At 44.0% G+C, this 15,536-nt stretch overlaps 1 protein-coding gene across 1 annotated transcript in view; it reads right to left on the bottom strand.

The window, feature by feature from the left end:
• LOC121499283 (ubiquitin conjugation factor E4 B-like) overlaps window positions 1-15,081 on the bottom strand; it is a 40,198-nt gene extending 25,117 nt beyond the window's left edge. Inside the window, exon 1 of the mRNA XM_041769788.1 lies at window positions 14,354-15,081. Coding sequence (XP_041625722.1) covers window positions 14,354-14,377 — 24 coding nt within the window. The 5' untranslated portion in view covers window positions 14,378-15,081. The remainder of the gene's footprint in view (window positions 1-14,353) is intronic.
• Window positions 15,082-15,536: the final 455 nt, after the last annotated feature.

The following is a 15,536-nucleotide window of genomic DNA, read 5'->3' as shown; positions in this document are numbered from 1 at the left end:
TCTTCCTAGACATCTATCCACCTGCACAGAGAAAGTCAGTGACTAAGCAGGACCAGCGACAGAACTGGCTGGGCCTGGTGCCAAACGAAAAATGCAGGGCCTCTTGCTCAAAATTTATTAAGAATTACAAGACTGCAACAGCAGAGCACTGAACCAAGTGTTTATTAAACCATCTGACTGCAAGTCACATGCCCATAACGCCAGCCCTGGTGACAAGTATAGTCACAGATCTGACAAAAGACCTGATACGATCCTAGAAGAATGCCTGGCAGGTGATAGGTGCTCACTATGATCTGCTTGTAAGTCCTAGGAGCTCAGCTCCCAGAAAGGCCCATAAAGCAAAGTGCTACTTCATCTAGTCAGAAAATTTAACTAATTAAATGACTATGACCCTAGTACACATCTAGAACCTATACCAAACACTGACAGGGAACAAAGAAACAATGTGCACTGAATACATTTCACAACATTTAATTAGAAAGCTAATTAAGTCAAGGTCCAACACTTCTTAATACTAGGACCCAAAAGATACCTCTCTTCCCAGCCTGACAATTGCCTTCAAAGAACTGAACAAGATGCTGAAGATAGAGCAGCTGGTAAGCAGTTAACAGAATGACATCCAATTCAGAGTTTTCCCCACTACCACCAACAGCACTGAAGGACCAGCAGGCCCTTCAAAAGACAAAATCAGTCATCTGGTTTGGATAGACTGAGTCACTTCAGGTATTATTTTTTAGGTCTGATATGTGATGTTTCTTCTGGGACTCCTCAGGTCCTGTCTGTATGGCACACCTCCTGGCTCCACCTTCATGCCACCAGATCACTCTAGCTTTTAGAAAAAGGGGAGGAGGAGGCCTGACAAGTGGTAACAGTACGACTTAATACTGGGTGAGAAGAGACTTCAGGAAGTTTAAGGGGCAGAGGAAGAGAATTCCAACCCAACCTTTCACACAAGCCAGAGCCTGTTTGATACTGTAACCAGTACGTTACAGCCTTTTACATTCTTGGCACTACCACAGGCATGCCTATTTTATTGCACCCCGCTTTACTGCACTTTGCAGATACCACATTTTTCAAGTTGAGCGTTTTCGGCAACCCTGCAACAAGCAAGTCTACTGGTGCCCTTTTTCCAACAACATTTGCTCACTGCTTGTTTGTGTCACATTTTGATACTTCCTGCAATATTTCAAATCTTTTCATTACTATTATATTTGTTATGGTGACCTGCAATCAGTGATTATAATTCGTTAAAAGCTCAAATGATGGTTAGCACTTTTAAGCCATCAGGTATTTTTACGTGGGATTCGATCCCGGGTCTCCAGGATCGCGCCCTGGGCCAAAGGCAGGCGCCAAACCGCTGCGCCACCCAAGGATCCCCATCAGGTATTTTTAAATTAAGGTATATACACTTTATGCTATATTTATATGCATACAAATATACATACTTTAAAAAATATACATACTTTTAATGCTATTGCACACTTAAAGACTACAGTACAGTGAAAACATAACTTTTATGTTATGCACTGGGAAACATAACTTTTATGTTATGCACTGGGAAATCAAAAAATTCATTGACTCGATTTTTTCTGATACTCGCTTTATTGCAAGTAGTCTGGAATAAAACCTGCATATCTCCAAGGTGTGCTGTGCATGCAGAGCTTTTTTAGATACTATATGGCAGCAACTAAAATTCTAAGTATGTATGATTCAATCTTACTCCAGAAAATTAGAATATCCCAGGAATCTACTCTGCATTGCACTAGACAATTTACATATCACCGCAATTAATCTGAAGAACAAAGCCATGAGATAGGTATTCATACCCCCACCCCAATTTTACAGGTTGATGAAACTGAGGCTCAGAGAGTACTTTGCTCAGGGTCCTCCAATTGATTGCCTCACTTAAAACCCATGTTTATCTAACTCTGAATTCCAATTCTGACAATGAGGTTTCATTTGAGTACCTACCTTTACCTAACTAATGCAATTTAATGTACTAACAACAAAAAACAATTTACAACATTGGGGTGCCTGAGTGACTCAATGGGTTAAGCACTCAACTTTTGGTTTTGGCTTAGGTCATGATCTCAGGGTCATGAGATTGAGCCCTGAGCCAGGCTTCATGCAGGCTGGAGCCTGAATGGGATTCTCTCCTCCTCTCCCCCTCCCACTCCTGTTCTCGCTCTTTCAAAATAAATAAATAAATAAATCTTTAAAAAAAAGAAACAATATGACACAAGAACTGGTAGTCACAAAAAGATATCTTGTATTCAATTCATCCATTCAACAGATATATATTTTTTTAATATTTTATTTATTTACTCATGACAGAGAGAGGGAGGCAGAGACACAGGCAGAGGGAAAAGCAGGCTCCACACAAAGGAGCCCAAAGTGGCATTCAATCCTGGGACTCTGAGCTGAAGGCAGATGCTCAATCGCTGAGCCACCCAGGTGTCCCAACAGCTATATTTTTTTAAGATTGTATTTACTTATTTGAGAGAGATAGAGAGAGACAGCACAGGCAGGGGGAGAGGCAGAGGGAGACAGAAAGTGGGAAGCAGCGAATCCTCGCTAAATGGGGAGCCTGATGCAGGGCTTGATCCCAGGATGCTGAGAACATGACTCGAACCAAAATCAGATGCTTAAGCTTAACTGACTGAGCCGCCCAGGTGCCCTACAACAAATATTTATTGTAGACCACTGTATGCCAAGTCCTTGTGCTAAGACCTGGATAATAAACAGTGAACAAAGACAGGAGCTTGTGTTGCACAAGTTGGTACACCAAGCACACAGACAGTTCCAATGCGGTGTGATTGGAATCAGGATAGGAGAATTGATTTTAATGAAACACCTTTTCTGGTTTCCAGCTCTTCCTCCTTCAGCTTCTGCTGACTCTTAGTGGTTTAGAGAGTCTGCAGTGACCTATCTGGCCCTGCCTGATATATCATAAAACCTTTCAGATCAGCAAATACCTACCCCTATCAGATTTTTTCACCATCTCCGATTTTTCCTCAGTGGTTCTAATAATTTCTAGAATCAATTTCAAAATAATGAATGTTAATAGAGTTTGCCCAGAGTAACAACTGAAACATTTATCCTCACCACAGATTTTTCTCAATGTCAATACCCTTGATGTCTTTAAGGACAAACTTGACCCTCCCAGAGGAAACAGCATTAAGAGCTTCCTCAACGGCACTCCCTTTTCTTAAATATCTAGGGTAGCACCTGAACTCTAGCTGCCTATTCTGTCTCCCCACTGGAGTATCTCACTGAAGGGAAAGACCAGGTCTTCTTCATATTTGAGATAGTATTTCTATATTCTCAGTACCTAGCAAAGTATATATCCCACCTATACCTGTTGAAACAGAACAGTATTTGCCATCTACATATTTACCACTCTAGTTTTTTTATTAAAGTTTTTAAAAATTAACTATATCATCTAGTGTTCCTTTGATTATGGTTCAAAATTTGTATGTACAACTCTTCAGGCCCAAAAATACCTTGCTAGGAACATGTACAAAATCTACCTCTATGCCTTTACTTTCTACTTCAGGGAAAGAGAGCAACCGAGTAAACCCTGAAAAAATATTTACTGAATGAATAAAACCATTGGTGATTATAATAGAGTATGGTAAGAGATAAAATGTTAAAAGATATGCTCACCAAGTATTTCCTCCCCACTTCTTAACATGCTTCTACCATTTACGAAGGGCTCCTCAGCCTCTCCCCAGAGCCTATGCCTCATTCCTGAACTATCTATTCCCTCTTCCCATTCTCTCTTGAACCTACTCTGATCAGCAATGAAACTGGTCTTGTCAAAGTCACCAATGACCTCCATGCTGCCCAACCCTATTGTCAAGTATATGACAACCCAGCCCTCCTCTAACTTATTTTATTGACATTAAACAGAGTTGGACATTCCCCTCCAGTATGAAACATTTTCTTCTCTCAGATGCCAGGTCTCCATGATCTCTTGACCTTCCTCCTACCTCAGTGGCTGTCCCTTACCAATCCTTTTCTGGGTCCTTTTTATCTCCCCACCTCTAATTCCTGGAGCGGCTCAAGGCTTGGGCCTCATCTTCTCTCTTCTCTATTTACACTTGCTTCCCATGTAATCTATCATTCTCATTTTATTTTCTCAAAGATGTATTTATTTATTTTAGAGAAAGAGCACAAGCAGGAGGGCAGAGGGAGAGTGAGAATCTCAAGCCGACTCCATGCTGAGCACAGAGCCTGATGTGAAGCTCAATCTCATGACCCTGAGATCACGACCTGAGCTGAAAACAAGAGTGGGAAGCTTAACCACCTGCACCACCCAGACTTCCCCATTCTCATAACTTTAAATATACTGACATATCCTGATTGGTATCCCCAACCCCATCTACCTTCTTTTTTTTTTTTCTTTTTCCATCAACCTTCTTGAGCTGCAAACCCAACATATGTCAACCTACTTAACATCTCCATGTGGATAACTGCTAAGAAATAGAATCATAATACGATCAAAACATAACTTAGTTTCCCCCCTCAAATCTTCTTCCAAATTACTTCATTTCAGTATATGACAACTCCATTCTTCAAGCTGTGTAGGCTAAAACTCTTGATATGACTGGTAGAGACTGCTAGTTGCCTCATTTTATATTCAGCCACCATTTGGTTGTAGCCATGTGACTAAGTTCTGGCCAAGAAGGTGTAAGCAATGATGTGTGACACTTTCTGATCATGTCCTTAAGGGATAGGAACATGCCCTCCCCTCCCCTTTAGTCCCTAAGTACTGAAATGCACATGTGCAAGTAGGTGCTAGAGCTGCCATATTGGACTACAGCTAGATGCCTCATGCTGAGGATGGTAAGAGCACAAAACAAAATGAGTCTGGCTCCCCAGTAATCGTGAAATTACTAAACCAGCTCTCAACCACCTACTCAGATTTTTACTTGAAAGATAAATAAGCTTCTACCTTGTTTAAGCCATTATTATTTTGGATCTCTAGCAGCTGAACCAACATCTTAACTAATGCACAGAATTTGGAATCTGGAAGTAATCAACTTAAATAGACTATAATTATGTGGCAATGGCTTGGGGATCAGCATGGGCACAGATATTGCAGGACGGAAGGTTGATAATCCTTGTTAGTCCACAACAAAATATTTGGTAAAACCCATGATATATCTTCGAAAATTGCCTGCATGTCAACATGGCCTACAATTCTAGGGGAACTGGTCAAACAATTCAGAAGTTGGGTGCTTACTGGCTTCTTGCCACTTTCTAAGCAAGAAGTCCCACCAGAAGGAGACAGATTCAAGCTACAACCTGGCGATTTGCATGCAGAGGTAAAAAGGAATATACATCTGCCTAAGGCACATCCACAGCCCACAGCCTACAGCCTAAATCTATTCAGTGTCAGGGGCTAAATAGGGTTGAAAAGCCAACTCCTTCAGTATCCAGCAGGAAAGAAGCTGGAGAAACTGCTCATCCTCAGGAAGAGGATATTCTCCAATGACCTATCCCCAGAGAAAAACAGATCCTGAAAAACTACCACGGAGGGCAAAGGACAAGGGAGTTCCTCCAAAAGAACAGACCAAGGGCTGTGAAATGGGCAGTGAGGAACTCTTATCACTGTCAAGGCAGGAAGTCCTCACGACATGGCCTGAGAGGAGCTAAATAATGGCTATGGATCAGTGAGGAGTCTTTACTTTTCCATCCTTCCTTTTCCCCAACTGGAGTTCTATTTCCATTATGGTAACCTACTCAATCACAGTACATTGGCGGGGGTGGGGTAGGGAGTGGGGAGTGGGGGTGGGGGGAGAGACACCGGTAAACACTGCATATTTCAATCTAAAGGTTCCTGGACTGTTTATTAATCAGTCAGAGATTCTGGGCTCTGAAGTTGACTATGGGCTGTCTCCTTTGAAGAGGTGCAGAGTGTGTTCTAGATTTGGGAAGAAGGGTCTGGAAAGAAAGGCCTAGACTGTCCTCCCCTTCTAACATAAGAGAACTTTTAGGTGAACGTATGGCTACCCAGTAGAACTTGTACTTCTCAGCTTCTCAGCAAGGAGCTGTGGCCATGTGCCTTAGATTCTGCCTATACTCCTCATTAGCCAGTAGGAGGTGAGCTGAAGAACGCAGCCTCCAAGTTGCGCCACTGAAGAGAAGGAGTAGGACTTCTCCTTCCCCTCTCCTCTCTTTCCTCCTGCTAGTATGCAGACATGCATGGGCCAAAAGATGGAAGCCATATGTTAGGGGAGTTGGTACAATGAGACAGAAGGCACCTGGGCCCCTCATGAACACAGAGCTGCCTCAGCAGCCCCAGCCTCCTATTTTAAGAGAAATAAATCTTGATCTGGCATAAGCAGCTGCGAATGCAGATCTCTTACAATGTCCAGTGATATCCCGACACACACAGCCATTCTCAATTTCACACTTTCACATGCCATGTCCACCCCATCACCCGGTACTAGGGGCTCAACCCACGAGATAGCTGACCAGTCACTATCTGACCGTTTGCTGCTTATACTAACCCTGTCCTAGGACTCCTCTGATGGCTCCTTTCTGCTTTCACTCTTTCCTCTTGTCTATGAACTTCACAGCAAATAATTCTTTTATTTTATTTTTTTAAAGATTTTATTTATTAATTCATGAGAGACACACAGAGAGAGGCAGAGACACAGGCAGAGGGAGAAGCAGGCTCCATGCAGGGAGCCCAAGGTGGGACTTGATGCAGGGACTCCAGGACCAGGCCCCAGGCTGAAGGTGGCGTTAAACCACAGAGCCACCTGGGCTGCCCCATATAATTCTTTTTTTTTTTTTTAATTTTTATTTATTTATGATAGTCCTAGAGAGAGAGAGAGAGAGAGAGGCAGAGACACAGGCAGAGGGAGAAGCAGGCTCCATGCACCGGGAGCCTGATGTGGGATTCGATCCCGGGTTTCCAGGATCGCGCCGTGGGCCAAAGGCAGGCGCCAAACCGCTGCGCCACCCAGGGATCCCCATATAATTCTTTTAAAACATAAATTCAGGGATCCCTGGGTGGCGCAGCGGTTTGGCGCCTGCCTTTGGCCCAGGGCGCGATCCTGGAGACCCGGGATCGAATCCCACGTCGGGCTCCCGGTGCATGGAGCCTGCTTCTCCCTCTGCCTGTGTCTCTGCCTCTCTCTCTATCTCTCTGTGACTATCATAAATAAATAAAAATTAAAAAAAAAAAAAAAAAAGTTCAGGAAAAAAATAAAAAATAAAAAAAATAAAACATAAATTCAGAATGGGGCACCTGCCTGACTCAGTCGGTGGAGCATGTGACTCTTGATCTTGGGGTCGTGAGATCGAGCCCTACGTTGGGCATAGGGATTAGTTTTTTTTTTTTAATGTAAATAAAGTAAAAAAACATAAATCAGAATCAAAGACCTACGAAAGCAGGGTTTCTGCCTGTACTTTTCATTGGTTTATTCTCATGATCTACAACAATACCGGGCATATGTTTCACCAAATTTAGGACATCATTGATAATAAGCTGCACTATTATTTTTTGCACCACCAAGGAAAAAATATTGCCCATTAGACCATAACAAAATGGCTTAACAGACCAAGAAAGAGTTGTAAGCAGTTACACCAGCCTCCCATTGCTTTGAGATTTCTTTCTGAAGAACATGGAGTGTTGGTGACCTATTAGCTGTATCGCCTAGGTAGGAAAGGCAATCCTTCTAACTGTATGTTCAATTTCATAATGTGGCACAGCTTCATAAACTTACAGACTGTGGCCTTTCTAAAGCTCCCTAATGTACTTTGTCAGTGCTTTGCAATAAAATACAGAATCATAGTCATTCCTCCAATAGCAAACATTTTCTTTACTAATATCATACTGCCACCCTACTGTTGTTGCCATTCCTCTCTGCATAAAGTAACATTTGCTTTTAATTACTGCTGATCAAAGTGTGTTTTTGAAAGGCATTTAAAATGGCAACTAAATTTAACACCCATAGTGCTCAACTGAGGGGCAATAATATAAACAGGTAGAACCAAGTTTGCACATAAACAGGAAATGACAACTGTGTCATACCTGCCTCCTGACCAGTAGTGATTACATCATTATAACAAGCATCTCAATTTCAAAGATGTTAATGTGAAGGGAAAAAAAAGGGTGGGGAAGGCATCTCACAAATGAATGAATCCCAAGAATTCACATTTTTGCTGAAGGAATGACTGACTTCTGCTACTGTGCCCTTCTCAGCAGCTCCAACCACAATGTGCCTTCTTGAGGTCCCAGAGGCAGAACAAGGATGGGCCCCAGTTTCCTGCTGTTCCTTGTACCTGGGCATACTCTTCCCCTCAGATGGCTCCCTGTAATCCCTAAAATTTCTATTCAAAAGTCACCTCTGGGGCGCCTGAGTGGCTCAGTCAGTTAAGCATCCAATTCTTGATTTTGGCTCAGGTCAGGATCTTGGAGTTCCTGAATTGGGCTCAGTCCTTAGCGTGGTGTCTGCTTGGAATTCTTTCTCCCATGTCCCTCCCCTGCTCCTGTTTATTTGCTCTCTCTCAAATAAATAAAAATCTTTAAAAAAAAAAAAAAAGCCACCTCCTAAAGCCACACTTCATGTCCCCACTAATCTCCATCCCTTTTGCCTATTTGGTTTTTCTTGGTAGTCTTATTACCATATGACATTCTAACGGTACATGCTTGTTTATTATGTTTCCTCCCACTGGAATGAAGCTCCATGCAAGCAGGGCTCCTGTGATGTCTGACATGAAGCAAGTAAACAGTAAATACAGTTCAATAAGCTGTTTATGGGAAGATACCCTCACCTAGACATACTCTAAGCACCTTTTTTTAGATTTTTATTTAATTAATTAGTTTATTTATTTAGATGTTATTCATTCATTCATTCATTCATTCATGAGAGACACAGAAAGAGAGGCAGAGACATAGGCAGAGGGAGAAGCAAACTCCCTGTGGGAAGCCTGATGCAGGACTCAATCCCAGGACCCCAGGATCACGACCTGAGCCAAAGGCAGATGTTCAACCACTGAGCCACCCAGGTGCCCTATACTTTAAGCACCTTGTGAACAAATGCACTCTGCACCAAGCAAAGGCCTGGAGACCCAAGGGCTTCTCATCTTCTTTCTGTCATCTTCCCTTACAAGAATAGAGGGCTATTTGACGAGCTCCATTCTTAGCGATAACTGGGGCTTCCATTTCCCTTCTCAAAAAGAGCAGCTAAAATGCTATAAACATCATAAACTTGCTCAAATTATTTGTTTTCAGGTAGTTTAGGAAAGGGAATAGGAACTCTTGAATCACGGGGTGCCCGGGTGGCTCAGTTAAGCATCTGCCTTCGATTCAGGTCATGATCTGAGGGTCCTGGGATCAAGCCCCACATCGGGGCTCCCTGCTCATCACGGAGTCTGCTTCTCCCTCTCCCTCATTTGTGCGCTCTCTTTTTTAAAAAAGACTTCATTTATTTATTTGAGAGAGAGTGAGCATGAGGGAGATGAAGGGCAGAGGGAGAAGCAGACTCCCTGCTGAGCAGGAAACCCAACGTGGGGCTTGATCCCAGGACTCTGGCATCATGACCTGAACTGAAGGCAGATGCTCAACCAACTGAGCCACCCAGGTACCCCTGTGCTCTCTTCTCTTTTATACTCTCTCTCATATACTCTCTCTCTCCCAAATGAATAAATAAAATCTTCTTAAAAAAAAAACAAAAAAACTCTGAAATCAAACTCTGAATTAAAACCCAGGTCTGCCACTTCCTAGTTGTGTATCCTTTAACAAGTTACTTAATTTCAACCAGCCTCAACTTTCTTATCTGTCAAATGAGGTCTTGCTGAGCAAGTTAAGTGCTTAGCACATACTAAGTGTTCAATAAATGTTAGCTGATATGATAATCATTCTCTATCTCTTGGCTAAGATGAACAAAAAGGGTAGAGAAGGACCCTGGGAGGCTACATCCTACTTTCCTACCAGGCTTGAGGAAAAATCCCGGCTATCAAGTGAGTGGTAGCAATTACCTACTGGGGAAAAAGTGAGCCTAGTTTCTGAGGCCTGTTACAAAGAAAGAAAAGGTCAAAGAGATGGAGAGGTCAGAGTGGAAATGCCAGAGGTGGGGGGGGGGGGGGTCCTCTATGTTGGCTCATCTTTCAATGGTCCAAAAATATGCTTGTTCCTGGTCTAGAATTCCTTATCCTCCCCCAATCCATCCTTCTCTCAAGCTAGAAACCAAGGAATCATCTTTTTCTCTCCTTTCTCACCCCTGCCTCCTTTACATCAAATCTGATCATTAGAAGTGGGTTAACTTAGATCCTCAGTATTTTTGGTGTCTGCCCTCCTCCATCCCCACTGCCAATGCCTTCCTTCAACTCCACTATCGCTACTAGAGAGCAGCACAAGCTTCCTAATCTGTCTCCGGCCTGCAGCCACTTCTTCCAACCTACTTTTCTACCCTTGCCAGTCATCCTTCTAACCCCTTCACATTCCTCAAAGGCCTTACTTAGAGCCTTACTGACAAAGGCTTACTTAGAGCCTTACTGACAAAGTTCAAACTCCTAAGTACTCCTGAAACCCTCCAAGATCTGAGGCCTGCTTACCTGCATCCACTCCCCCAGCAAAATCCTGCCTTTGGTCCACTACTTCTTGCTCTTTCCTGGGCTTCCCAGTCTCAGAGCCAGTTCCAAGAGCCCGTCACCTGGCAACTACTGCTCAGCATTCAGCATCATTTTTTCTTGAAAGTCTTCACTACACCACTACCCCACCAGGGGTCCCTTCTCATTTTTCTTAATGTCTTGTGGATCCCTCCAGAACAGCACTTAGTACTCTGCATTCTAACTATTGGACTCCTACCTATCTCCACCTCGACCCCCAGCCCCCAGTTAAATTACAATTTCTTTAAGAAAAAGGACTGTCTTTTCTCCTAATCTACCTAACACTTCACTGGGGATCACAGCATCTTTAAAAAAAAAAAAAAAAATGTCTAGGGATGCCTGAGTGGCCTGGTGGCTGAGGTCAGCCTTCAGCTCCAGGCATGATCCTGGGATCCCGGATCAAGTCCCACATCGGGCTCCCTGCGAGGGGCCTCTTTCTCCCTCTGCCTGTGTCTCTGCCTCTCTCTCTCTCTCTCTCTCTCTCAAATAAATAAATAAATCTTTAAAAAAAAATGTCTGTTGAGTGAACAATTTTGGAGGGGCCTGATGAAGAGTTAGTACCAAAAAGACCATAAACTCTGTCATACCATGAATGCATTATGAAAAACAACACTTGTACAAAAAAACTATGTAGATCAAGCATGTTAGTAGGATATGTATATGGAAGCTGCAGTGAATTTACTGTCAGTTGTTAAGCAATAAAATAGAGTAGAAAGTTTTTCTAGATCAGGCACCTTGGGTTTGAATTCTATCTCTGCTACTTCTAAGCCAGATCACTATAGACAAGTCAGTTAACCTAAATCTCAGCTGCCTCATGTATAAAACAAGGAAAATTTAAGGACCTGCTTGATTGCACTGCTGTATTTAATGAGACAATGGTTATAAAGTGCCTGGCACTGAGCAGGCTTTTAAGGCTGTTAACATATATCGGTCCCTTTCCACTTAAAGAACATTGTTAAAAAGTACAAGGTCATATTTTCTGCATTTGGGAAAAAAGACTTACCACTCTTCTAAAACCTTGACCACACCCTAACTATCCTAGCCAGCCATCTTGAAGATGAACTAGGTCATAAAGAAGACTAAGCCAAAAAAAAAAAAAAAAGAAAGAAAAGAGGAAAAATCAAATCATTTCAATGCAATTTCATCACCACACTTGATAAAGTTTAAAATACCTGTCCTGCCCAACTGATAGCATCATTTTGGTATATGAAGAACATATGAGTAGGCTACATTACATGAATGTAATGTACATAATGAAGCCTTGGAACGCAGGTTCCTGAAGAAAATGAACTTAGTCATGGACCTGCTCCATAGAGCCATGAACTCACTGTAACGTGCTACATAAATAAAAAACACAAGAAACGTAAAGAACTACTCTACTTACGACAAGAGAAGACAACTAAGAACTTCAGGTGATCTATGAGAGGGACCCATAATGTAAAATCTTCTGAAGCTCTAATATACCAATCTCTATTTCGTAGGGACTGTATTCTCAGAAGTTTTCATTTTGTTAAAAAAGATTTTATTTATTCATGAAAGACACAGAGAGAGAGAGAGAGAGAGGCAGAGACATAGGCAGAGGGAAAGGCAGGCTCCCCGCCAGGAGCCTGATGCAGGACTTGATCCCAGGACTCCTGGATCACGACCTGAGCCAAAGGCAGATGCTCAACCACTGAGCCACCCAGACATCCCCGTTTTGTTCAAATATAAAACTCTGCCCTACCTAATTGCCTAATTCAGACTGAAAGATTACTCTTACCTGTTTTCAACCTGAGATGTAGGTTTGAATTTTCAGCCATATAAACGTCTTATTTCTAACCAAATGTCACCTACCATACCTGTGACACAGCTTCCACCAAGTGAGTAACAATACAAAGGCAAAAGCTCCGGAAACGTCTTTGTTGAGAACTGCGAACTTAATCCCAGAATTAAGGAAACGGATTAAAAAACAATAATACACTTAATGTGTTCTAGGTACTGCTGAGAGTGAATTACCAGTTATTGGACTATTCCTCTTCGTTCAGGCCACATAATTGTCAAACAGAATCTTATGGTGATCTAATATTAGTGAATTTAATTTTTCACATTTATTTCAATATTCTGTTGACCTTGAAAAATGTTTTCCTGATCTCTTCCACAATGATTACATTTGTTCCTATACAGTCACAAAAAAGTTACAACATCCTCAAAGATTGGTTAATGTGAAGTGCCACAGTGTAGATTAGGCAGTATCTTTAACTGGTCCCTGTGCTTTATTGGTTTGACAACAATTTCTTGGTGAAATCTCAAGTATGTAGAAACCTCTAAACCAGGAGTGACTTAGAGAATGTTAAGAAAAAAAGTAACTTCTGGAGGCAAAGGACTACTAAAAAACATAAACTCTTTGCCTTAATTTACCCATTAGAATTAATATTAAAGAGAGGGAGGGCAGATTTTTAAAAATTACCTAAAACAAAGTGCCTTTAAGGAGACCTCTTGGAAGTTCCTACTTGAATCAAAGAAACCGTTTAATATTCTTCTAATTTTAGTTAAATTACAGTCTTGATGTATTTGAGAAAACGAAATAACACAGTATGAGCAATCCTGACTTTCCAAACAGCCAAGCATCACGACCCACAAAATTGTTTCCTTTTCTACCTGACATCTGAACTCACCACTTGCAAGCCCCATTCCTGGAGAATTGTAGTCCCTAAGTAAATATATTGACTCCTCTCACTAAAACTTAAGTATGTAAGTTTTGTAGTTGAGCCAATCTAATGGATGACTACTTTCACAATACTGTAGGGAAGTTTTATATGAACTAGCGAAAGAAATTAGGAGGTAGAGTGCAGAGAGGGAGACCAGCAGGGGTCCTGAAAGGGAGGCTCCTAATTTGTAAAAAGGAAGGCAAAAGTGAGTAGAATCACAGAAAATTCCTTGTACCCTAATTGCCATTGTTTTTATGGCAACCTTATTAAATAATCCTTAAACTATCAAGAAAGAGATCTGTAAAACTCCTTTCAGAAATGATACCAGGGGGAGTTTACAAAGTCATTTGCTTCCATTTGTTTCCTGTTCAGTGTCTGCTACAGCAAAAGACAAGTTTCAAAGGGCCAAAACCAGAAAAAGGCAGAATGAAAGAGAGGTATGCCCGGGGTCATTAGTATCTGTTAAATTACAGAATTTAACTCGAATTCACTAAGCTTTTGAGAAGATATATATTTTAAATATCACAGAATCCGTCTGTAGGCCACCCCCGACACAAACGTATGTTTAACCAACTTGTACAATGCAATAGCCACACATACTTGGGATTTCAAATGCTCCCTTTAAAAACACACACCTATACATTCTAATTCCACCCCAAATTATTCTTTAAATCTCTGCAGTAAGGCGCGCGTGCACGCGCGCGCACACACACACACCTAACTTGATGTAAATCTATCTAGCCCTTCTTGCCCTAAACACCATGAGGAAAAGAATGAACGCCTCAATATGTTCTCTTTTTCAGACCCTGAAAGACTTGAAAAGCAGCAAATGGAGCTCAGAACGAAGCCAGATGGCAAGGTAGTACAGGAGAAGACAACTGAAGACCCTCTCCGAGACTCGTTTTATTCCCGGAAAATGTCATCTCCATTGCTTCCCCAAGCCCAAAGGCCAGGCACCACTGGCGCAATACCATCCCTGTCCAAAGCGCCAAAGAGTTGCCAACTAATCTCCCAAGGTGTCCCCCCAACCTCCTCACCTCATCAGCGCTCAGCTCCTCCATCGCTTTCCTCTTAATGGTGAAAGGCGTTAGGGAGAGATCTTCTGTTCTTGAGACCAGGGCGGGAGGAGAGTGGAAGGTGTCTACCGGGCTGTCTGGTCCCCCGAATGGGGGAGGTTTCAGAATTGCATAGTCAGAGGTTAAAAAATAAGAACACGAGAGGCACTGAACCGCCTTGGCGTCGGTCACTTCAATCGCCCCAGAGACTCCTACAGCTGCTCGTGCCCCGAGCAGCCTCCTTTGGCCGCCACTGCTGCTGCTACAGGGTTATCTTAAGGCGCCACTATTGCCCTCTGCTTCCCAGGTTACCCAGACCAGGGACTCGGGTCTCCAGCTCGTCTCGTGCCCTGAGCCTGCTGTGTCTTCGTGGTGGTGGCACGGCAGGTGAGCTTCCTCCAGCAGATCCTGCTCTCCTTCCCACCCTTTGCCCCAGGCGGGAACTGTGCGACTGCAGAGTGGATGCCCCGAGGTAAGGCGACCCCAGAGCCGCCGAGGCAGAGCCTAGCACTGAAGAGGGAAGCCCCTCCCCTCCCAAAGCAGGCCGGCCACGCCCCGCCTCCACGCCGGAGCTCGGGCAGGGGGGGAGGGGGAGGACGGGACTCTCGATGCTCTGGATGGAAGAGTAAATCCTCCTACCCCTCCACCCCTACTCTTACCCCCTCGCCCCACCAAGTATTATTCATCAAAACAACAGGGCGGCCATCTTTGAAAGGGATCACGTGACCCCGCCAGAGAGGCGGGGCTCCTGGCCCCAGGACGAGGCAGCCAATGGGCCGCGGGCGTCGCGCCGCCGATTTCCTCTCGCCTGCGTCTCCTCCCGCCCCCGCCCCCGCCCCACCCCCTCCCCCGCAGCCGCGCCGTGCGGGGGAGGGGCGAGCGGGGCTGCGGGAGGGAGGGGGGGCGGCCGACGGCGCGCGGGGGGCGGGGCAGCGCGGTGCCATGGCGACGGCTCAGGGGCGGCGGGCGCGGCGGGCCGGGCCAGGTAGGCTCGGGGGAGCGCGGGGCGGGCGGGAAGCTGGGCGAGGAGGGGCCGCCGGCCTGCGCTGCGACCCCGCGGCGCCTCCCGTGTTCCCAGGCGCTGGCTGTTTAGCGGCTCCACCAGGCAGACCGAGTAAAGGAAGGGGGAGAAGACGTCTTCTCTCCGGGCCCCGCGTTCTCTAAC

Source organism: Vulpes lagopus, chromosome 10 (assembly GCF_018345385.1).
Source record: "Vulpes lagopus strain Blue_001 chromosome 10, ASM1834538v1, whole genome shotgun sequence".
Taxonomy (NCBI): domain Eukaryota; kingdom Metazoa; phylum Chordata; class Mammalia; order Carnivora; family Canidae; genus Vulpes; species Vulpes lagopus.
This window is presented reverse-complemented; position numbering and strand designations above follow the sequence as displayed.